Raw genomic sequence first — 23,628 nt, forward strand, 5'->3', positions numbered from 1 at the left:
GAGACACAGCAACAGATAGAGCAGGAAACAGAACAACAGAGCAGGCGGGGGGCAGAAAGCAAAGCAAGTAAATAGAGGAGAAGGATCAGACTGGCACTTTGGAGTGGGTGTGGGGCTTATTTTGTGGCACACCTGCCAAAAATGTTGGTCGCCAGTTAACAAGGACACCATAGTGCTCAGCTCTGTACAGAAATCTGCCACAGTAATCTGCAAATGCAAACTAGAGCTGTCTTTCATAGGCTCTTCCTTTGGGACCTCATGATATGGGTGTCCCAGAGTGCTACTTTTCCATATCATGGCTGATATCAGTATCCTCAGAAATTTGGGCATGGTGACCACGGTCTTCAGACACAACTGGCATTTAGTTAAGTTTACTATTTCAACATGGGATGAGATGCTTTTCCTGAGAACTCACACAGCACTGAGCAAAATGTCTACAGCTTTTTTAATTTCTTAGCTTTGTGTCTGTGCTTAAGTTCCTGATTTTCTCTTTTACAGGTTTACATGCCCCTGCAGGCATAACTTCCAAAACTGTCTGTTTAATCTGCCATTTGGCTGTTACTTTAGCCTGCTTTGATATCCCAAGGAGCCATAATCCAGTTTCTTTCTTATGCTGAAAACAATGGAGGGGGAAATATGCAACCTTTGTGCCTGTCTCTTGTCTAGTATGAGAAACATCTATAAATGAAAGGGGTCAGGACTTCCCACATCTATATTTTCCACTTAGTATTGAATTTCAAAGCTGAGGTTGATTTTGTCAGCACTCAGGTCAGTGGAATGCAATCAGGGACCAGACATCCCAGAACTCATAGAACAGACCTAGAAGACGGAAGGAGGTCTGTTTACCATGGCTAAATCCAGAGTAACTTTGCAGAAGTCAGTGGGGCAGCCTCTGATTTACACTGTGTAAATAAGATAAGAATCAGCATGGAGACTTTATCCTTATTATGAGGGAAAGCAGAGAATGGTATTTAAATATCCTGTATTATATGGGGGTGCAGATGCTCAAATCCTGTGGGGTTTTTGCTAGACAGTTACCCCCAAAACCCATCAGTACAATAAGCTTAAGAAGGGGATCCTCCAACTTGTACTTATTTAAATCTCTGGTGCTAATTTTATGCTCAAAAGATCAGGTCACACTAATTGAAGGTGAGCACCTAATTGAGGCACCCTAATAAAAGCACTGACAGCCATAACTTTCATTTACTTTAGTAGAAACTGGGGGTGCTCCTCAGCTGTCAGCTGAGCTTTGTGACAGCTGACAGCTTAAATTTACAAAGTAAGTCAATAGCACAAGTATCATTGAACGAAACTGTAAATTTATTGGAATGTTGCATTCTGTTACCTTGGGGGAGTGGCCAGTGACCATCAACCTAGAGCCCCTTCATCCTGGAGAGCCTGAAAAGAATTAAAAAGGTTTAAGGCCAGTCCCAGTAGGGGGAGGCAAGGATACATCATTAGAGGGGCAACTCTCAGAAGCACAGTGTCTAACTGAGATACAATACATCTGACTTTCTTCTTTACTAAGGACCCTTTGTGCTCCTCCCTTACTACAAGATAGCTTTTACTTACTGGATCTGGCCAGCTGGAAATTCCTCCATGGTATGGGAATTTCTGGATAACATAGAGTCACTGCAGGGGTGGGCAGGCCCTGGAGAAGGGCCTAGAAGTGGGGAATCCACCTGCGGTCGCTACTGTCCCCAGCTAATCCCAGCACCCTGTGCAGCTTCTCCCTCAAGTTACTCCCTCAAGAGTGGGGTGGGAGTAGCCCTGGAACTCCCCCCACCTCTGGTTCAGACTGGGACAGCAGCAGTGGTGGATTGATTCCTCCCTTCCCCTTCCTACACTGATTCCCTGCCTGGCTTCCTAGATGTTCCTGCCAATATGGAGGCTCAAGCTGTGAGGAGTGGCTCAGCCAGGGTTAGTGGTGGTGGCTGAATCCCCACCTTCCTGCACCTGCTTCCTGTCTGGTCCACTCAGCTGTCCTCTGCCAGCCGGGCAAAGGGGGACCTCACTGTGCTATATAGTGGAAGGAAGGTTGCAACTGCACTATCACTTTCTCTCACCCCAGATCCACCTTCAAAGCATAAAGGACATGGCCAGAGCATTTCTACTGGATCCATAGGCAGACAGTTATCATTTAGAGAAGATCTGTGCTGTTCTGTTATACCAGTTGATAGAAGAAACCTCTGATGCCTGAAGGCCACATTTACTGACCTCCTGGACTTCCACATTGAGCACCGTCCAATTGGTTGTCATTTTTGGCACTTACACACAGGTTGTGATCCTATTTCATTTGCAGTGTGCACATGGCTGCCGATCATGTGCAGTAGGATGCACTCCAGCAGAGCAGGTACGCAGCTCTTTACATGCATATGTGAGTGTAAGTCCTGAAATTGTGGTCAGACAAAAACCAAGGGGATGAAGACAATGTTTTGATCCAATAATCTAGTGGGTAGAGTGCCTGTTCAGGAAGCAGGCAGCTTAGGTTTTAGGCTCCCCTCACCCAAAGCAATCTACATCCTTTCAACTTCCTAGCTCAGTACTCTATTAACTAGGCCTTATTAGGCATTTTTCAGGCCCCTCCCCAACACTCTAATATTTACTTAATAAACAGAAGTGGGAGATTTTTTGCCCTAGACAGATCAGGAGTCTAGGTTCAAATGCATGGCCCCCTCCTTTCCAATACAGTAGCTCTCTCAGTGACCCACATACCTCCTAGCTTGTTCTCTTCTTCCTGGCACCACATACCTCCTTCTGTTTCCTGTCCAATGGGCAAGTATGAAGGGGTAAGCTAGCGATGTGACCAGATAACGCATGGTGACTTGAACACTGTGCTGGGAAGTCAGAGAGATACATAGGTTCAAATTCCCTCTGTGTAAGTGGGACCTAGAACCCAGGTGAGTACACCCCCCACACCTCCCATTCAACTACCGGGCCAATAGATGAGAGGGATCGCCTTCTCTGGCATCCAGTACCCCCTGTCACAGATTTTTGCCTGGCTACTACTCTGGAACTTGCACTTGTCTGGCCAGAGTGTAACCAACTGCATATGCTCTGTAGCCATGTTATATATCTATACTGCTCATGCAATAGGATCACAAACTGTGTGCAAGTGCCAAAAATGGAATTTAAGTGGCTGCACAACTGCCATTCAAGTACAGAAAATGAAATAGGATTCTGCCCAAGCTGTTGAATTTTTATGCATTTTCTTCCCTACTCTGCCTTTACAGGCCAGGCACAACCTAGATCTTAAAATATAAAAACATAACAAGCTTATTTTATAGGGGTAATTACTGCCTTCATCAGAACATCTCAAAGTAAGTTACACAAGGAACTACGGCCATAAGCCAGGCATTTTCACTTACTTTACCTGGCTACCAGCATACAGAGTTAACTTCTTTGCCCATATGTTGTTGGTTTTAAATAGCTATTTCCCCCCCACTTCCATCCAATGCCTCTCCCAAACTGGAATGCAGAGCGTTCTATAAAAAGCCAAATGTGCGTTATGATTCTGGTGACTCAGTCACTTCACTTTTTAGGTCAGAACTTATCTTTTAGGGTGTGTTGGTAAAGTGTCTTGCAAAACGGAATTCTGATCTTGATTGCAGAACTGGACACTGCTATAATACTACTAATAAGTATCAGCTGCTTTGAGCTCAACTTTCTTCCTGGGAAATTGCCTTTCTGTTAGTGCTAGATGGATCCTGCCCTAACGTGAGAAAGGCTGAAGCATGCCAAAAGGAAGAGCAGTTGAGTCCAGGGACTGGACAACTGCAGTAATTCTGCCCAATAGTGAAGCAAATATATTGAAAGGCTAAGAGTCCAGGGACCTGGGCAGGAGGGGGCAGGTAAGGCAGCTGGCTCCAGCACGGGGCTTCCCCCAGTGCAAGTGTGGGAGCTGCAGGCATGCAGCCTGGAGACCCTGCAATAGAGGTGCGGTAGAGGTTGAGCTCCTTGCCTATGCGTGCAGCACTGGCAAGAGCCGTGCCCTGCCAGCTGCCAGCACCTGCGCCAGGCACAAGTACCCCAAGCACTCCCACCTGCTGTTGGTACTGGCAGTGGGGGCTGCGTGCCATGTGGGGAAGTGTGTGGTGTGTCCCCACAGCCACCACCCTCCCTCACATCCAAACCCTGCCCAGCCGAGCTCCGTGCTCCCATCACCCTCCTGGGTGCAGGCTCCGCGTTGCTCTCCGTGCTTCCACCCAGCTGCAGTTCCACTGCCCCTGCCCCTGCCGCTTCCCTACCTATTGCCTAGAATGAGTTGGACACCTGGGAAGGCAAGTAGGTTCCCATGGGGGCAGCTGCAGCAGGGGCAACAGTAGCCCCTCCTGGAAGCTGCTGCTTGCTGGGCCAGGCCCTTCCGCCCGTGAGGGTGGGAGTGAGGCTTAATAGGATATGTTGGGGAGAGTGTATGCATGGGCACCTCACTCGCATCCTCATGGGCAGAAGGGCTGGGTGGGGTACAGTTCCTTGGTGGGCTGGATGAAAGTGCCTGGCAGGCTGGATGCGACCTGCAGGCCATATTTTGCCCACCCCTGCTCTAGAGCCCTGAGCTGTATATATACTTATACATATACTTACATATATACATATGCATATATTTTTCAACAATAATAGCAGAGGGCTAAACTCAGTGTTGTGTCCACACCATCTTATGCTGGCAGAAATCCCATGTACAGTCCCATTGACATTGGTAGGATGGAAAGTGACTACAAACTCCCTTCTGTGGGATTGTTGCCAAGGGCCAACCAAACCCAGAACTTGTGCAGTAACTTGCAGGTGTTGGCTGGGAAGGGACAGAATGTGCAGAATCAGTGCCATCTTGTCACTTCCTGCTAGTTGCGATGGTTTCTAAATATTTTGTCTCCCTGAAAAATATCACAAGTAAGGTCCAGAGGTGACAATGCTTAGAGTGAAATCTTCCTTGCAGTACCAGGGGTCGGACTGGTGCAGGATGGTATTGTTTCCAATTCACTGATCCAGCTTTAGCAGATCTAGCCCAACAGTGTTTTCAGACAGCTGGATTGATGGAGTCATGCGCATCCCAGGACATTAACATGCTGCTTCCATTCCCCTGGTAGCTCTTAAGTTGATTGCCTCCTTTATATTTTCTTAGCTTCCCTTCTCAAGCATTTGAAACATGCCAACATTGTGGTCCTGCATGACATTTTCCAGACAACAGAGACTCTGACATTTGTCTTTGAATATATGGTGAGTTGTTCTTTCTCTAGCCTGTCACAAAAAGTTAGGTAGAGACTTGGGGATCAATTCTGTTAATTGTTTTAGCATTATAAAGCTTTTATAATGGAGGAAGGTGTCATGAACAATTTCAGTACAATGACTGGTACTGGTATGGGTTTTTCTCTGAATCTCCTGCCTTCCGCTCTATAGCTTTGTTCCTCCCACTTTTCTATCCCCTTAGTGACAGTCAAGACTATGCCTTATCTATTTTACTCTGGCAAAAATTGATTTCCTTCACTGCTATCATCACAATGTGATGAGAAACCTGTTGTTGAGCCATAAATTCCTCTTATTGCTGGTCCTTCTAATGTCAGCCTATGGGAGTAAAAAATCAATCCATCAAACAATCAAGGAGGAAAATAAATGAAAATATGGTTTTCTTCTGCAATGTTTTGAAAAAGTTTGAAATCCAAAAATTTTTAATTTTGGCAACTAATGGCTCAACATTCTGAGCAACTGGGATGAGTCAGCAAGCAGACAAGAGCCCAGATTTAGCTTAATACTTAATACTTGAGCACATGCTAAAATTTAAGCATGTTTTAAGAGCTGCATGGATCAAGGCTAGTAGTATATAGGCTCACCGCCCTTCAATGCAAATGTGACAGGTGGGCGGAACCGGAAGTCCCACCCCTTTGCCCCACATGCCCCCATCACATATATGGTGTGTGATGTCACTAGCCCCACCCCTAGCGCCAGTCACATAGTGCTTGATGTCACCAGCCCCACCCCCTAACCCCAGTCATGTCGTGCGTGGCATCACCAACCCCACCCCTTGATCCCAGTCACGTGGCACATGACATCACCAACCTCGCCCCCTCCCCAGTCGCATGGTATGTGACATCACCAACCCCACCCCAGTCACATGGTGTGTGACATCAGCAACTCTGTCCCCACCCCCAGTCACACGGTGTGTGATGCCACCACCACATGGTCCATGACATCAGAAGGATAGCCCGTGCAGACCCCCAAAACCCAGCCCCTCATGCTGCAAGACCCACCCTAGATCACATGGTACATTTAAGACCTATCAGGTCCCAAACTGCTCTACCCCCAGGTAGTTCTGTGGGGTGGCAGTGGCAGTGGTGTGACCCTTCTAACAACCCGCCCCCACCACCCCTGACCAATTGGCAGGGATTTCAGAGGCCTCAGGCCCCCTAAGAACTATGCTGAACCAATTGGAACAAGGAGGGGGGGTGGGGATTTAGGCTGCAAGCCCACCAGGTCTATCTGCTTTCCCAAGCGATCCCTCTGTTTGTCTGAGACTGTGCTCAGACATGGGGGGCAGACATGGAGGAGATTCAGGAGCATGAGATGGATGCCAAGTCTACCAAAACAAGAGCAGGGACTGTGACAGAACTTGAACAGTCTGTATAAGAACCGCCTATGGAGAGTGTGGACAACTCTGTCTCAAGGGACTCTGCTGAGGTAACTAATTTAGATGATTTTTGTGGGGGTGATTTTCTTGTAACTATCTGGGCCTGTGTTAATAACAATGTTTTTGCAGGTAGATGACGCCTTTGTAGAGAGCTTTCAAAACATGCACAGTGGCACCCCACCGAAAGTAAAGGTCTTTTGCGTGAACTGCTTTTGTTCATGTCCAAAAGAGCAGTTTGAGACCAAAGACTGATGCAACATTTTTGTCCAAAGACAAAAAAAACTCACTAGGGGGGATGAGAAGGGTTTGCGAGAGACCTTGTTTCCCCTAGCGCCCCCTGGCATAACAAGGAATAATGGCCACAAGTTGTTGGAGAGTAGGTTTAGATTAGACATCCATAAGAACTACTTCACAGTCAGGGCGGCTAGGATCTGGAACCAACTTCCAAGGGAAGTGGTGCTGGCTCCTACCCTGGGGGTCTTTAAGAGGAGGCTTGATACCTACCTAGCTGGAATTATTTGAGCCCAGTTTCTTTTTCTCCTGCCCAGGCAGGGGGTCGGACTTGAATATCTACAAGGTCCCTTCTGACCCTACTTCTATGATTCTATGAAAAACCGTTAACCCAGCTTTGAGCCTGTGGAGATTACCGAGCAGGGCTACAAGCCCAAGGAAGTCACAGAGCAGGGGTGTACTTGGGGGCTATTTTCAAATAAAAAAGTATCCCACCCCCCTGTTCAGAAGGTTTCTTGCGTGACCTGGTTTTGAACAACTGTTCAAGACAAGGCTGAAGATCTCATTAATGCTGTATTTCTTACCTGCTTAATAAACCTTGTTTTACCATGGTTTAAATTTGTCCTCAAGCGTTTGAATGCACCACACAGGTGTAAGCATGGGGTGGGTGTGGGGCAGCGGTTACCAGACATGTCTACACAGGAGGCTACGTTAAAGGAAGTTTATTACTCTCCTAGTGAAGCTGGCAGTTTTGGCAGGGTGAACACGCTTTTTGAAGCTGCCAAAAGGCAGAATAAGGTTCTGAACAGAACCAGGTTGGCCGCCTGGCTTTCAGATCAGGACATTTACACCCTACACAAACCGGTGAGAAGATGTTTTAAAAGAAACAAGACAGTTGTTTCAGATACTGATGTGCAACAGCAGGCAGATTTGGTGGATATGCAGCAGTTTTCCAAGCACAATCATGAGGTTAAGTTAATCTTACAGCGATAGCCATATTATCAAAGTATGCCTGGGCCATGGGTCTAAAAGTCAGGCAGTGAAATAGCTCAGGCCTTTAAAACCGTTTTTACAGAGGGCCACGTACCTTGAAAATTACAGACTGATCGAGGGAAAGAATTTTTAAATAAGTCTTTAAGCAAACTGTTAAAACAGTATAATATTCACCGTTTTGTGACAAACAGTGAAGTGAAAGCGGCAGTAGTAGAGCGGCTTAACAGAACATTAAAATCAAAGATGTGGAGGTATTTTACAGCCCGCAACACCTTTCGCTACATTGATGTGTTACCAGAGTTTATAAAGAGCTACAACCACAGTTTTCACAGAACTACCCACACCAGGCCTGTTGACGTGAACTTCTCAAACTCTCCACAGGTGTGGAAAACTATGTACAGGGACAATTTCAAAATAAAACCAGCAGCACCCGTATTTAGAAAAGGAGACCACGTAAGGGTGTCTAGGACCAAAGTGAGGTTTGAAAAAGGTTATGAACAAACATTCACTGATGAGATTTTCATAGTGGATGAAGTCCTTAGACACATGCAGACAGACGCCTGTATAACAACTGAAAGATTATGAAGATGAACCTAATGAGGGTTCTTTTTACCCTGAAGAGCTACAAAAAGTGAACCCCAAACAGACAGAGTTTACATGGCTGAAAAAGTTCTAGCAACGAAAGGAAAGGGAAGAAAGAAGTGGTTCTTGGTGAAATGGTTGGGGTGGCCAGCTACATTTAACATCTGGGTGGAAGCCTCCCAAGTTTGTAACTGTGACAGGTGCGCCCCTTTGAAGTCCGTCTACTGGTGACCCCGCCCACCTGTTATGGGCCAACCACCCGCCTTCTTGCCTGCCATGCCTTGTTGTTAATTGATTAATTAGAAGATGTTAATTAAGCGGGAGGCTGCCCTTTTACTGCCCCGATGTAAGGGAGCGCTATCTGCGGCTCCCTTCCTCCCCTACACCACACCCCAAGCCTCGCAGATGGTACTCACATCTTTTGGTCTGGGCCTTATTCTGCTGTGGCCCCCTTGTCCTCCTTGGGCTCTCCGTGGCCCTGTCTCACTCCACACCGCCATTGGCACTCGGGTTCTCTGTAGCCCTGTCTCACTCTGTGCCCTACTGGGTGTTCATCAATGCTCCCCCCTTTCTGGGGCTTCTCACTGACCCCCCTCTCTAGGGACTCTCACTGCCTCTCCTCTAGGGCTAGGGGTCTCCACGTTGCCGTTGGTCCCCTACGAGGCCTCCTCCAACCCCTGATAGTCTCACCCAGACCTCTGGTTTTAAACAGCAAACACAAAACACAAACCCCTGTGCTATACCATAAGATCTAAGCCGCCAGGTTAAAACATCATTCAGTCCCTACCAGGAAGTTCTCCGTCTCATAACATCAATCAGGAGCTGCTTGTGGAGTCAGACTTCTCCCCTTTGCTTGCTCTGGCAGAGCTCCTTCTCCCTTGGCTGCTAGCAGAGAACTGCCAGCCTGGCCTAAGCTCTGGGCTTTAAATGTGAGCCAGGCCCTGTCCCTTCCAGTCAGCTGACCACTGGCAGGTGTGGGTCACCAGCTAATTCTGGTTCCCCTAGCAACTAGCAGCTGGGGCTCCTCACTCACTGCTAGGACTCTTCCCTAGCAGTTTCCCCTCTTTAAAAGGAGCAGGGCACGTAAGTGCTCTGTGACACACCTCCCCCCCTTAAGACTCAGACTCACCAGGATGAGTCTCCACATTTTCAGGTACTGCCGCCGTTCTGGACTTCTCTTGGCCCTTCTTCAGTTGCCTGACAACTCAGGAATGGGAGGCGGAGGTTTTCAGGTGCCTCCTACTCGCCTTTTCCCCAAGGTCGCACCATGTGGAATTTGTTGGGCTTCACCCCACCACAGGTAGTCTCCCCCACATTAGCCAGCCATGGTAGGGTCTCATTTAGGCCTGTATGGCCCTGGGCTTGGTATATCCTTCCGGCCGAGATGGCAAACGCTGTATCGTAGCCATGGGGGTCCGCCTCTCCGACGCCTGTCTATCTTTTTCTCCTCTCCCTTTATAAGGCCTTGACCTTCCTCTTCCTGTCACCTGATGGGCTGGCTATGACTGGAAAGGTCTGTACTTAGGGGGGTCATCCTGCCTCCTAGTAACAGGGTTAGGGTTCCCCACTAGATAAACTCTCTGTAATATAAATGAAATGATACAATAAGTAAGTCCTCTGTATTAAAAATTAAATAATACAGTAAGGAAAATAGTGTATGTATAAAGTAAAATATAACTTTTAAAACAGAGTCATGACTAAAAGATAACTCCACCCTTTTAGTCTTAAAATATGTAGAGATCTGGACACACAGGTCAGCTTTTTTGTGGTCTGGTTTATCTTTACAACACACCCCTGGTTCTTGGAAAATTCACAGCCCCTCCCATAGCATAAAAGCCCTGTAAAATATATATATTTTAATCTGTCTTTATTTCCATCAAAAACCTTTACAATATTTATGGGTTTATTTTGTTAAACCTTCTCCTAAAAAGGGTTTTTTTTATCATTTCTAGTGACCATTAATCTCATTGGTTTTGTCTTTACAAAAAACCCTATATGTATGTGATTAGAGATCCAAGACACTCAAGCAAATGCTAACCTACATTAGATATAGAAAACTGTTGATGTGTTGTACAACCCAACACCCCCAGCCTCCCACCAAGATCAGCAAAATATGTAAAACCTTCCATTTTAAACTGTTTTTACTAAACCCTTCTCTTAAGCAGGGTTTTATAATCTCTAGTACCAATTAAGCATTCAGTATGGGGTATGACCGTTTTATCTTCCTTAGTGATCAAATCATGAAGGGCAGCATTAGGATCTTCTTCAGAATGCACAGCATTTAGAAGCTCTCTAACCTGAATTAAATGTTTCCCAGTAATTCTGAGAATGTTCCTGGCAAATCGAATGTCTATACCAGCACTGAAAATGCTATCAAGATACATTTCCTGGCAAAGTTCCTGAATTGTCTGATTTATGTCTTCATCTAACCAAGTAACACAATTGTGTACTTCTTTACCCCCTTGATCATATGTGCACCCCCAGCATTGATCAGAAAGTCTCTTCCTCAAACAGTATTTCATTATGCCATAAAAGGAAATGCGCACAAGAGACTTCATGAAGATTTTACGTTCTTGACTTGAAACAGGACCTGATGATTCAATGCCTACTTGTCTTCAGAACTCTTCAGCCTCATCTGATCTCTGTTCTCTGCAGAAGCACACGCTTCCTTCTGGTGTACTGGTGAGTAGGCTGTCTGGAGTCATTAAAAAGGCTTCATCTAACTGCAAAGGACTACAAATAAAGGACTTAGTTAGCTGCTGTTTAATCAGTCCTTAGCTACTTCCAAACACACACGTACCATGAAGTGAACCCACACCACTACCCTCAAAATCTAAGTGCCCCCACAACCATGCCCCAAGTCTTTTACCGGTCTCTCCTCTGTGATGACCTCTACTTCACATGCAGGCTCTGGCACAAAGATACCATCTTCCAAATTCTCAACATCTGCTTCGGGGGCATGGGCCTCCTCCATTTGCCTGTTCATTGGGTCTTCCTGAACAGGTTCAGGCATCTCAAAGAGTCTTTGGGCTAGGAGCCTGGCCTCTTCCTCAAAACTATTTCTACGGTAATGCTTTCTATGAGGCCGTCTTGGGGTTGCAGTGAGTGGGCCTACAGGCATTGTGAAAGAATCCATATCTGCCCCTGGTTGCCTTAGCATTATCTCAGATAAACAGAGGGGTCGTTTGGGAAAGCAGATAGATCTGGTTGGGTTGCAGCCTAAATCCCACCCCCTCTACTTGTTCCAATTGGTTCAGCATCATTCTTGGGAGGTCCAAGGCCTCTGAAACCCCCAGCAATTGGTCGGGAGTTGTGGGGCAGGTTGTTAGAGGGGTCACACCACCCCACTGCCACCCCATAGGCCATGCCTGTACTCCGCAGGCTACAGCAGTCTGGGACCTGATAGGTCATAACTGTACCACATGGTCTAGGGCGGGTCTTGCAGCATGTGGGGTTGGGCTTTGGGGTCTGCATGAGCTGTCCTTCTGATGTCATGGACCATGTGGTGGTGGCGTCACACACCACGTGACTGGGGGTGGAGGTGGAGTTGCTGATGTCACACACCATGTGACTGGGCGTGGGGGTGGAGTTGCTGATGTCACACACCATGGTACTGGGAGTGTGGGCAGAGTTGCTTATGTCACACACCACGTGATGGGTTGGGGTGGGGCTAGTGACGTCACACCATATAAGGGGAAAAGGGCAGGGTGAAGGGGGTGGGACTTCTGGTCCCAGCCACCTGTCACATTTGCATTGAAGGGTGGTGAGCCTATATACTAATAGGGCTTTAACAATACATTTCTTACCAGGATAAAATTAAATATGAATTTTCCAGCTTGTATTGAATACTACACACGAGTCACCAGTAACTAAGATGTCTCTCGATTCAAAATGATGTTGTTTGTGGTTAGTCTTCCATAGATACTTGCACAGCTTTAAGGCCTTTCTCTTTATTCTCTTTATTTAGCACACAAACCTGGCACAATACATGGCCCAACATCCAGGAGGACTTCATCCTCACAATGTTATGGTAAATTAAAAAAAAAAACAACTAATATACCTTAAAGCCCCAAAATATATATTTATATTTCATAATGTCAGATCATGGTAAATCGTTGCAATGCTCAAAATGTCTTAAGCATTTTACTAATGTGTATTTAACCCAAACTTCTGACAAACAATTTGTTTTGTCAAGATTCAATCCATCTTTCAATTAAAGGCACCAGGAAGGAGATAGGCTGGTCCTCTGGGTTGGAAAACTGGGTTGAGGGAGAGAACACACAGGCTGGGAGTTGAGGGAGAGAACAAACAGCCCCTCCCATACCCAGTGACAAGGCTGTCTGCCAAGGCAGCCCCCAGGAGCTCCCACCCCACCCCTCCAGTTTTTCTACCCGAGGCGCAAACAACCCCTCTGCTACCCATCCCCAAGCTCTCTCTTCCCCTGTCTCTTTTTCAACCCCTTTCCCTCTCCCCTGGGCTCCTAGGCTTTTGCTGCTGGCTAGGGAATGCTTCCAGCCTGCAGCAGCCATCTGAGCAAACAGCTCCTTGATCTGGGTATGAAAATGGTGGCCCCCACCATGATCAGGCCGTGATATTAGCAAGCTGGGCCTGCAGTTTAAACCAAGCTCTAGTTATGAGTGTGAAAGAAAAACCACACCTCTACCTTAACAAAATGATGTTGTTCCCCGCAAATCTTTAACTTTGACTAGCAAAAGTCCTTTTTGCTGAGTTGATTTTATTCCAGCAAATGAATTCCCTCCTCCAATTTGAGCTGTATTTCCCCTAAGAGATTTATTCCTATAGCTAGCTATACTGGCACAGCCTTCCTGGGGTAGACTAGCCCAGGGTCTGCATTCTTTCCTCCTCTTTTAATCCCCTGTTGACTAACACTAGGGTCTGGATGTTTGACATCCTGGGTCCTGAGCCTGTGCTTTACAGTGTGCTAACTTTGCTCGTGAAATGAATGGTTAAGTTCAAAAAGGAAGTGAGGCTTTTGAAATGGTCATTTAGGATCTAAAGATCTGAAATGATGGCTCCTTCATCGTTAAAGCATAATATGCTGAAAGAGACATGGAGAATGGGGGAGCTGAATATTATTACAATTCTCCCCTCAGTCCATGCAGTTGCTCAACTAGTTTCCACAATTTTTACTGTTTTCTCCCTCATTTTAGCTCTGCTTCTCTAGCACTCAAAGTTAATACAACAATGCAAAATCATACAAATCTCTTTCAGTTTATTTTTGGGGGGTTTTTTCTAGATTTTTATGTTCCAGCTTTTACGAGGCCTGGCTTACATCCACAACCAACTCATTCTTCACCGTGATCTGAAACCTCCAAACTTGCTCATCAGTTGCCTTGGTGAGCTCAAATTAGCTGACTTTGGTGAGTCACTGCCTGGTTAGTGCACCTGCTAAGAGCCAGACTTTCACACATTAATACATCCAAAGCCACCTAAGGCATGTGAGCATAGCCTTTCCACTGCACTTTTACAGAAGTATTACTGTGGTTAATCTGTAGACCTAGTTTTTCTCTCCCTCATCCTGGTAGACATTGGGAATAACTGCATTTAAGTCAATGCAATCACCATAGTGCAGAGGCGTAGCAGAGCAGATCCATGTTCAAGGCAGCTGCTAATTAACGGGGCAGTGCTAGCTCCTGCTATGCCAATTGTGACATTGACTGTTTTTGCACCACCCACCGAAGGTGGCTCCCAGGGCTGCTGCTCCAATCACTGCCCTCCAGCCCCTGATTATGCTACTGTCACAGCACTAAATCTGTTCAATAGAGATGAGAATCAGAGCCACTCTACATGAAATAGTACATATAGCAGGGGTAGGCAAAATACAGCCCATGGACTAGATCCAGCCTGCCAAGCCATTCTGTCTGGCCCACAGGGCTCCTAAAAAATTTAGAAAATTATTATTTATCTGCCCCCAGCTGCCCATCAAAAATGACAGGAACCACCCCAGTCTTTGGGGCCAGGCTGGGCTGGCTCCTGCTGAGTCCCACGGTTTAGCCATGCAGCCGGGAGCCACATGGTACAGAGTGGCCAGCAGGAGGGCAGGAAAGTTGGGAAAGTGGCCAGGGGGCGGGGGGAGTGGAAGCAAGCGGCATGTGGGAGCATGGGGCCTGTACTGGCAGGGGTCTCTGGAGCTGGGTTGGGCTGTGCCAGCAGGGAGAAGGGGGAGCTGGCCCAGCTCCATAGAGCCCCAACTGGCTGGGACCCTGTGCTCCTGGTGCCCCACTCCGGGTCCTGCCAGCACTGGCCCCGGAACACCAATGCAGGCCCAGTGCTCCTGTCCAGCTGTAGCTGGCTCCCACGTGCCCACTTACCTCCAGTCCCCCATGCCCCAGTCCCGCGATACAGGCAGGGACCAGTGCACACAGTCCCTACCCCACTTGCCCTGTGCTTGCTCGTCTGGGCTTAGCAGCAGCAGCACAGAACAAACTGCTACTCAGCATAGGAGAAAAGTAGCCCCTCCGCGCAACACTGGCACTTCCTGGTGCAGCTGCCGGGATCCTACGCAGGGCTGTCCTCTGTTTATGCCACATCACTGCCATCTCTGGGCCGCCCTGTGGGGTAGCGCTGGCAGTGCAGAGCAGGCACAGGCAGCCACACATGGGCTCTGAGTGGCTGAACCAGGGAGTACCAGCAGTGGGAGAGGCAGAGCCACTTTTCTCCTACACTGAGCAGCAGTTTGTCCCACGCTGCTGCTGCTCAGCCTGGGCCTCACACTGGCTCCAGGCTCCCCATCAGGGCTGAGTGGTAGCGGCAGCAGTGGCTGGGCAAAAACTGCTGCTCAGTGTGGGGGGAAGCAGCCCCTCTCCCTTGCCGCCACTGGTTTTTGGTGCAGCCTCTGGGAGCCTGCACCGCACTAGGCTGCAGTATGGCTCCTTCACTGCTGCTTGTGAGCTGCCCTGTGGCTTTTCCACATGGCTACTGCTGCCATGCTGAGCCGCACAGAGGCAGTGGTGAAGGAGCTGCACTGCAGCCTAGACCCCTGCCAGTCCAGACCCTGCACTCCTGCTGTCCTGCTCTGGGCCACCAGCACGGGCCCTGTGCTCCTGCCCAGCTGTTGCTGCACTCCATGCACCTGCTCGATACCCCTTCCCCCCCACCTGCCACAGCCATTTCCCCACTCCCCGCCTGCTCACCTGCTGGTGGCTCCAGCACCACCTGGTTCCTGGCTGCATTGCCGGGACTGCAGAAGGAGCTGGGACATGGTGCTGGAGCAGTGAGCAGGTGGGGTGGGATGTGGAAGTGGCAGAAGAAGGACAGCTATGGCAAATGGGGGGAGGTGGCAGTGAGCGGGAGCATGAGGCCTGGGGCCAGGAGCAGCAGGAGCATGGAGCCTGGGTTTGCAGGAGCACTGGCAGGGGCTCTGCCTGCCATGGGGGTGGTGGGCTGTGGGCAAACCCTCCTCCTCCATGCAAGCCACAACCCTCCCTGGCCACTCTCCCCAAGCACACTCACAGCCCCCACAAAACTCATACCCACCCAAGTCGCAAACACCCACACCCCACACAGTTCCACACACATACCTTCCCCCACACCCCACATACCCACAAACCTGTACCCACCCTCCCACCCACACCCTCCCACAATATACAAGAATAAGCCTTCATTTTAAGCTATTATACTATCACCTCTATGTACACTACACAAACACATGTAAATCAGGACAAAATTATTGTTTGAAATGAAATTATTGAATGTTATAGTACATGTTTGATTTTTAGAATATCATTTGGTATTTTTCTGGTTTCAAGATAGCAAACGCCTTTGCTAAAAGGAGTGCTTTCAGGGGGCAAGGGGAAGGGCTTCTGGTGTCAAAGGTCAGGGATTAGGGGGCAGGACTCCTGGCCCCAAGATGGCGATCAGGGGGCAGGGCACCTATCAAGGGTCAGGGCTACCCATGCAGCCCTCAATGACTTGCCAAAATTCATTAAGCAGTGCTCCCCCTGAAATAATTGCCCACCCCTGACATACAGGATACATGATGGTTTGGTGCAGTATAAAACATTTATTGTCAGGGGTTTGGGATAGCTGCATTATTCACAAGTGGCAAAGCAGAGACTGAATTAAGTAAATCATCCCAAATGTGTGCTAATAATTCCACACCAGCATGAATTGTGCAAGGGTTGGCAGCCTCCTGCTGGAATAAGCTGGAGCTTGCTGCAGGGCTGTGACTGCAGGCCAGAAGACTTCACCCCAAAAATAGGCAGCTGCTTGCACTCACCCTTGCTGCAGTGAGAGAAGCACATATGTATTGTCAGAGCAGTAGGCTCCCAGCCAAGGGGAGTCCAGCAGAGGGAGATGGGTGGTATGATGCAACTCTACCATTGATCCCCAGTGCTGGATCAGACTTTTACAGGCCAGATCAGACCTCTCTGCAGTCCTCATGTGGCCTGTAGGCTATAGGCTACCAACCTCTATCATAAGAGGGTTTTACTGATTATTTACTTTTTCTTGGACCTATTCTCTATCTGTGTTGTCATGAGACTGGTTTATTTTAGTGTTGAATATCTGATGGTACAGGCCTTGTACAAAAAAACTCAACATTTAACTTTAGAAATATAAGTAGCATTTATACAGCCCAGAGGCCCTAACCGGTCATAGCTTCTGTACACCAAGCTTGTTGCACCCTCCTGCATCCCTCTAGTCCCTCCGTAACTCCTGGATTATCATGTTCCCATCCAGGGTTGGTAACCCAAGAACATTTTTTACTAACAATCTACAAACTTTTAACTGATAACCAAACTTTTTTATTTTTTACTGATAACTTTTTTATATAATGTAAATGCAACCCTTCTGCCAGGACCTGCACAGCATTAACAAGGGCTGTGTTCAAATTTAGGGGTTTAACATCAACCATAGTAACAAACTTTGATTGTCAGTAAAAAGTTTGTAGATTGTCTGTAAAAAAAAAACCCCACAGTGCGTTAGTGGAGTCACAATTAGTTTTAAAGGGTCAAGAAATGTAACGAGCCATGTTTTTTGTATGTTGGCAGGTCTGGCCCGTGCCAAATCTATCCCTAGTCACACATATTCTTGTGAGGTGGTGACACTCTGGTATCGTCCTCCTGATGTGCTACTTGGAGCCACTGATTATTCCTCTGAGTTGGATATCTGGTAAGAGTCAACACTGAAGTGTTCAGTGCATGTCAGGAAAATGAACGATCTTTTCCCTCCTGAGATAATGGATAACAGATCACCAAATTATGGTAAAAACAGATTGAGTTGGGGTGTATTAAAGTCTGTGAGCAGTGAAAATGCTGCACAATTATTACTGGTAGGTTTCTGGAACTACCAGGAAAAATCAGTAGATATATTTTCAGGAATTTTTTCACCACATCTTGCATAGGGATATAATAAGTCTCAGTTCCTTAATCTTCATAAAGCACTTTAAAATATCTGAATAGAAGAGCTATGGTAATACTTATACTTTGGGATATACCTTATTAGCTAAGGCAGTCAATATCCTCTTGGAACTACTCCTTTCTGGAGGTATAAATAGAAGCCAGTAGAATTACAACAAAGATGAATTTGGCCCCTCATAACAAAACACAGCTCTAACCATCAAAATACTCCTGGATAGGCCTCGAAGTGGAAGAATGATTGGAATTTTTTTTCTATGACACTTCAACTCAGTCATGGGAAAGGAACTAAGAGTCCCATGGTTCATGCAGTTCTATGGCCGGGTCAGCGACTGCTGTTTCACTTTTTTCTCAGAGGCCAATTATATGTACCTCAACTTCAGCATTTTGCTGTTTCTATGCCTAGCATTTTGCCTGTCTTCATAGATGAACAGCTCTGCAGGGCTGACAACTGGAGGACTGAGCAGGAATTTAAAAGGCTGAAGAGTATGCAAGAAGGAGAGGGAGACTTGCCCTCGGGGGTCCAACCTCCATAAGGTGGGCACCTCCAGCAGGCTGCAGCCTAGGAGCCTGTGGCGGCCTGGGTCAAGAGGGGAGCAAGAGGTCTCCTATTCCCTTCTAGGGCTACTGCTGCTTTAATTGCCTAAAGTTTTCAAACCTGATTAAATTATAATGGCTCTCAGCTCTAAGCCAGTCTAAATTGTTTTATCTCCTCTCTCCCACTAATCCCTGCTGTGTCTCCTCCACAACCTATGCCACCCTTCAGCCCCTGTCTGCCTACTGAAAAAAATGTGCCTGCCTAGAGGAACATAAAGGCAATACTAGGCAAACACATACCGGCCTGTGCTTCTCATCTTCACTGACACTCGGGCCTAGTCCACACAGCCACCACCATGCCCCTGTAAACATGGAAACCTGGGGAGTTTGCTGCATAAAGCTGGGATCTATGCTGCATAAATGCTCCAGTGTACCATGTAAAACAGAGGGCCTTGTCAATCAGGATTTCATGCAGCACTCTCCCTGTCACTAACAGCACTGAAAAGGTGCTTTGCGCCCTACTGAACTACATTCCTGGTATAGACTATAAGCACCTTTGTTAGAACATTTTTGTATTACAACAATACTAAAAGTGTTTGCCATCAGTAAAGCTCTCAGGCTGAGGGAAAGAAGAGTACTTTAGTGAGCCCTATTCACTGGCTTGTCACAAGAGTCAGTTATTACCTTGATGTATGCTGCATTTAAGTTCAATCTTTATCTGTTAGAAAATACTGTGACTTCACAAAGAAGTTCCTTGCCTATTGGGAAAAAAGCAAAAAAAAAAAGATCCTTTTCTTTTGGATGCTGCAGTTTACATGATGTTGGGTTAGAATGCCCTGGGCAATGGCATGTGACAGTGGATGTTAAAGCCTTGGTTTAAAGAAACCAGTTATAAACAAAATACGACATTGTGGCAATTCTTGCATAACGTATGTGAGCAGCAATACTGTCCATGGGAAACCCATGCAAAGGGAATATGGCAGGGGTGGGCAAAATGGTGGATCCAGCCAGCAGCCTGACTCCATTTCCCAGCAGACCTGGTGGCTGGGGCCAGTCTCCATGGAGGCCCCAGCTGCAGCTGTACTGTGATAGTGCAAGGCTGGGGTTGCCATGGAGACCAGCCTCAACCATGCTGGCAGGGTGTGGGGAGTGCAGGGCAGGGGGTTGCTCCGGAATCCTGGGATCTTGTGCTGGGGCAGCTTGGTCCAAGGCCAGGGTACAGCCATGATCTGCAGGCTGCGTGCCTGGGGAGGGGCATGCAGGCAGCAGATCACGGCTCTGCCCCGGCTGGGGACCACACTGTCACCACTGCAAGGAGCCGGGGTAGAGCTGTGATCCACTGCCTGCATGTCGCTGCCCAGAGTGTGCAGGCTGCAGTTTGCAGCTCTGCCTTGGCTCCTTGCAGCGGTGACAGCATGGTCTCAAGCTGGGGTAAGGCAGCAATCCACTTCCTGCACACCCCTTCCCTGAGCATGCAGGCTGCAAATCATGGCTATGCCCTGGCCCTGGCCCAAGCTGCCCCTGCCACAAAATCCCAGGGCTCTGGAGCAGCCCTACCCTGCCCTGCCCTACTGCTCACCCTGCCAGAACAGCTGAGGCCAGTCTCCATGGCAACTCTAGCCTTATGCTATCACAGACCCCAAGGGCTTTCCATGTGGGCAGGGGCTGCTGGGAAATGGAGTCCACGGCTGGCCGGATCTGGCCCATGGCTGGACTTTTCCTGCCTTTGTAATAGGGTTTTGAATAGATTTAGAGACAGATAGCATGTCTACACAAGACATTTATTGCACAGTTGCTAATTAACTCGTCAGTAAACATCTCAGCATCTACACATGCGGTGCTATTAGGACACAGTAAAACTAATTAACTTTGCTGTAGGTTAGTACTTGCTATCCTACAATGGAGTTTTTTACTTCTCAGCAATGCACATATAGGTGTGGACACGGTCAGAGGTACAAGGGTGCTTCAGTGTGGGGACTGCCTGCCAGCTAACCCTGCACTGAAGCACCTTTGTGCCCCAGCCGTCCCTCCACAGCACACTGACCTGGGTTGGAGCAGCGTCAGGTTGGCAGGCTGACTCCCTGGGCCCCCTGCCAGTCAGGGCTGCTCCAACCTGGCTCAATGTGCTGTGGTCCCAGGCATTTGTGAAGGTTCAGTGCCTGGGAGCAACAGACTTCAGCATGATATGTACTGGAGTTTATTGCTGCACATTAATTGCACCTGTTGATGTGCCCAGAGAGAGAAAGAAGGCTGATTCAATAATTCTGGACTAACTAGCAAAGTTTCTTTAATTTTAGTTCCTATTCTCTCTCTTTTTCTTCCTTGCCATGATGCAAAGCCTTAGAAGATTCAATTAAAGAATTTCAAGGATTCATAGAATCATAGAAAATAAGGGCTGGAGGAGACCTTGAAAGACCATTGAATCCAACCCCTCCAACTCTGGGCAGAAATACTGCTGAGATCAAATGATCCCAGCAAAGTGTCTGTCCAGTCTCCTCTCGAAGATTTCCAAGGTTGGGGACTGCACCACCTCCTTGGGAAGTCTATTTCAGATTCTGGTCACCCTTACTGTGAAGAAGTTCTTCCTTACATCCAACCTGAAACCATCCTCTAACAGTTTATGGCCATTGCTCCTTTTTCTCCCCTGGGGCACCCTAGTGAACAGTTTTTCTCCCAGCTCCCAATACTCACCCCTTACATACTTATAGATGGTCACCAAGTCCTGCCTCAGTCTTCTCTTCCTCAGGCTGAACAGCCCAGATCCCTTAGTCTCTGGACCCTTTCAAGATTCTCCATGTCTTTTCTGACGTGTGGCACCCAGAACTGGACACAGTACTCCAGCTGGAGTCTCACCAGCACAAAGTAGAGAGGACACAGTACTCCAGCTGGAGTCTCACCAGCGCCAATTATCACTTCCTTAGCCTTGCTTATGACGCATTGGCTAATGCATCCCAGTATGCTATTAGCTCTGTTGACTACAGTGTTGCACTGATGGCTCATGTTCATCCTGTGATCAACCATAACCCCAAAGTCCCTTTCAGCTATCATGCTGACCAGGACATCTGTTCCTAACCTATATTCATGTTGCTGGTTACTTCTCCCCAGATGAAGCACTCTGCATTTACCCTTATTGAACTACATCCAGTTCCACTCTGCCTACCATTCCAGCTTGTCAATGTCCACTTGGATCTGCATCCTATCCCCTGTCATGACCACTTTTCCCCATAACTTAGTATCATCTGCAAACTTGGCCAGCCTGCTTTCCACATGCTCATCTGAATCATTGATACAGATGTTGAACAGCGTAGGGCCAAGAACTGAACCCTGAGGGACACCTCCCACCAAGATGATACAGACCTGTCCACTAACAGTCTTTGGATTCGATCCCTTAGCCAGTTCCCAACCCACCTAACCATGGATTCTGCCAGCCCACAATCCACCAGTTTTTTTGTAAGAGCGTCAGGGGAGACCATATCAAAGGCCTTTTTAAAATCCAAGTATCAACCATGTCTCCCACATCTAAGTGGTTTATTACTTGATCACAGAAGGAGATGAGGTTGATCAGATATGACCTGACCACAACGAAACCATGCTGGCTATTTTTCAGCATTGTGCCTTCTGCCAGTCTCTCACAAATGGACTTCTTGATCATTTTTTTCAAAATTTTACCCAGTATCGAGGTCAAACTGACCGGCCTATAGTTTTGCAGATCCTTCCAGATTAACAGAATATTTCTAGAAAATTACACCAGTAAGCAGTTAGTAGACATAATGATAGCATCAGGATTGAACCAGGGGTTCTGGTTATCAATCTATTCTTCACTGACTTTCCAAACTTGAAATAAAAATTAAAATTAAAATTGCCCAAGTCTGGAGGAAGGCTAAACTATAAACTACAAAACATTTGTATACAAGTGGTGGATGAAAACTCGCAATACCCCTTGGTTAACAATTATTACTCCCATTTCATAGACGGAGAAACTGGGGCACAGAAAAGTTAATGGCAGAATTATGACTAAAATCCTGGAAGCTTGATTTCCAATATCCTTATCCCTCCAATAAGCAGACATGAGATAAGAGCCTTTTTGGTGCTATATGCCAGAATGTCCATGCCTCAGTTACATCAAAGGTGCCTGGTCATTTTTGTGAAGAAGATTCTATTTCTCTCTGGAAGAACACGGAAAAGGAAGCAATCATAATTGCCACTAATGAATCAATATAAAATCAAGCAGGCATTCAGGGGGCTTGTCAGCCTAACAGAGCAAAAGAAATTTAAAAAATCTTCAAGTACTCATTTCCCAGCAGACGTTGTTTGTCCTCTGATAATTTTATTTTTATTAAGGATGCAGAGTTTTAATGGTTTCCAGAGATAATGGGAATAAACCTTGAATTCAAAACAGGACATATCAGAAGGTAAATTTGTATAAAACCAAAAGTTTCTCTGAACTGACAGCTTATCTATTAGTGAAAGAGAGTCTATTTTATTAGATTTAGATATTTGAACCTTTTGCCCTTGAGTAATTCATAGCATATGTTAATAGAGTCAGGGGAAAAATGTCTAGTTCTGCCATTGACACCATCTGGATCTTGTTCTTTCTCTGCAGTAAGGAAAGTTGCAGGAACTCTGGGTTTCTGTTTGCTAGATTTTCTTCTATCAAAGTGGAACTCTCCTGCCCTAGCTTTCTGCATCAGATAACAGGTTAGGTAACAAAAGTTCAGTTTTCCACTAGCCTTTCACATTACTTACATGTCCAAAGTTCATAGCAGGACAGAAACTTCAGTCTTAAAGAGAAAATACGCACCTCAAAACCCTTTGGAATCTCAGGTTAGAACAGAAGAGCAGCATGGACAGAAGTATTCTGACTTACATTAAACAAATTAGACTCTGCAGAGAGCCTTCCTAAATTTTTTGCACCTGTAATGTGTGAAATGAATCCATATAAAGTCTTGTCTCTACTCATCTTGCTCCACTGCCAGAAGATCAGAGGAGGGCTTTAAACTTAGATTGCTGGGGGATGAGAATACACAAATTCAAACATGTCCAGGAACCAACATACAAGTAAGCCCTATAGATAGGGACATGGGGAGAGCCACTGTTGCAGGAGCTGAGGGAACAGTTCTCCATTAGCAAGACAGGAAGACGAGAGCCTCAGTAGGCAGACTCTAGTGCCTATATACTAATGCCAGGAGCATGGGGAACAAGCAGGAGGAGCTAGCCCTCCTACTCTCCAGTGTGCATTATGATCTAGTAAGGATTACAGAGACCTGGTGGGACTCCTCACATGACTGG

At 47.1% G+C, this 23,628-nt stretch overlaps 1 protein-coding gene and 1 long non-coding RNA gene across 3 annotated transcripts in view; one reads left to right on the forward strand and one right to left on the reverse strand.

The window, feature by feature from the left end:
- Nucleotides 1-23,628, forward strand: part of CDK15 (cyclin dependent kinase 15) — a 79,240-nt gene that overhangs the window by 15,541 nt on the left and 40,071 nt on the right. Inside the window, exons 6-9 of the mRNA XM_090044762.1 lie at nt 5,120-5,214; nt 12,393-12,455; nt 13,683-13,806; nt 17,437-17,557. Coding sequence (XP_089900888.1) covers nt 5,120-5,214; nt 12,393-12,455; nt 13,683-13,806; nt 17,437-17,557 — 403 coding nt within the window. The remainder of the gene's footprint in view (nt 1-5,119; nt 5,215-12,392; nt 12,456-13,682; nt 13,807-17,436; nt 17,558-23,628) is intronic.
- LOC149867104 (uncharacterized) overlaps nt 1-23,628 on the reverse strand; it is a 173,643-nt gene that overhangs the window by 4,728 nt on the left and 145,287 nt on the right. The window contains exon 5 of one of the 2 annotated variants that reach the window (XR_016441985.1): nt 1,346-1,398. This is a non-coding gene — a long non-coding RNA (uncharacterized LOC149867104). Of the gene's footprint in view, nt 1-1,345; nt 1,399-10,285; nt 11,159-23,628 lie in introns of those variants that run through there. The other variant, XR_016441986.1, reaches the window with a different exon arrangement.

The sequence above is a fragment of the Crocodylus siamensis genome, chromosome 4, assembly GCF_052110815.1.
Source record: "Crocodylus siamensis isolate JL-2025a chromosome 4, ASM5211081v1, whole genome shotgun sequence".
Lineage (NCBI taxonomy): Eukaryota > Metazoa > Chordata > Crocodylia > Crocodylidae > Crocodylus > Crocodylus siamensis.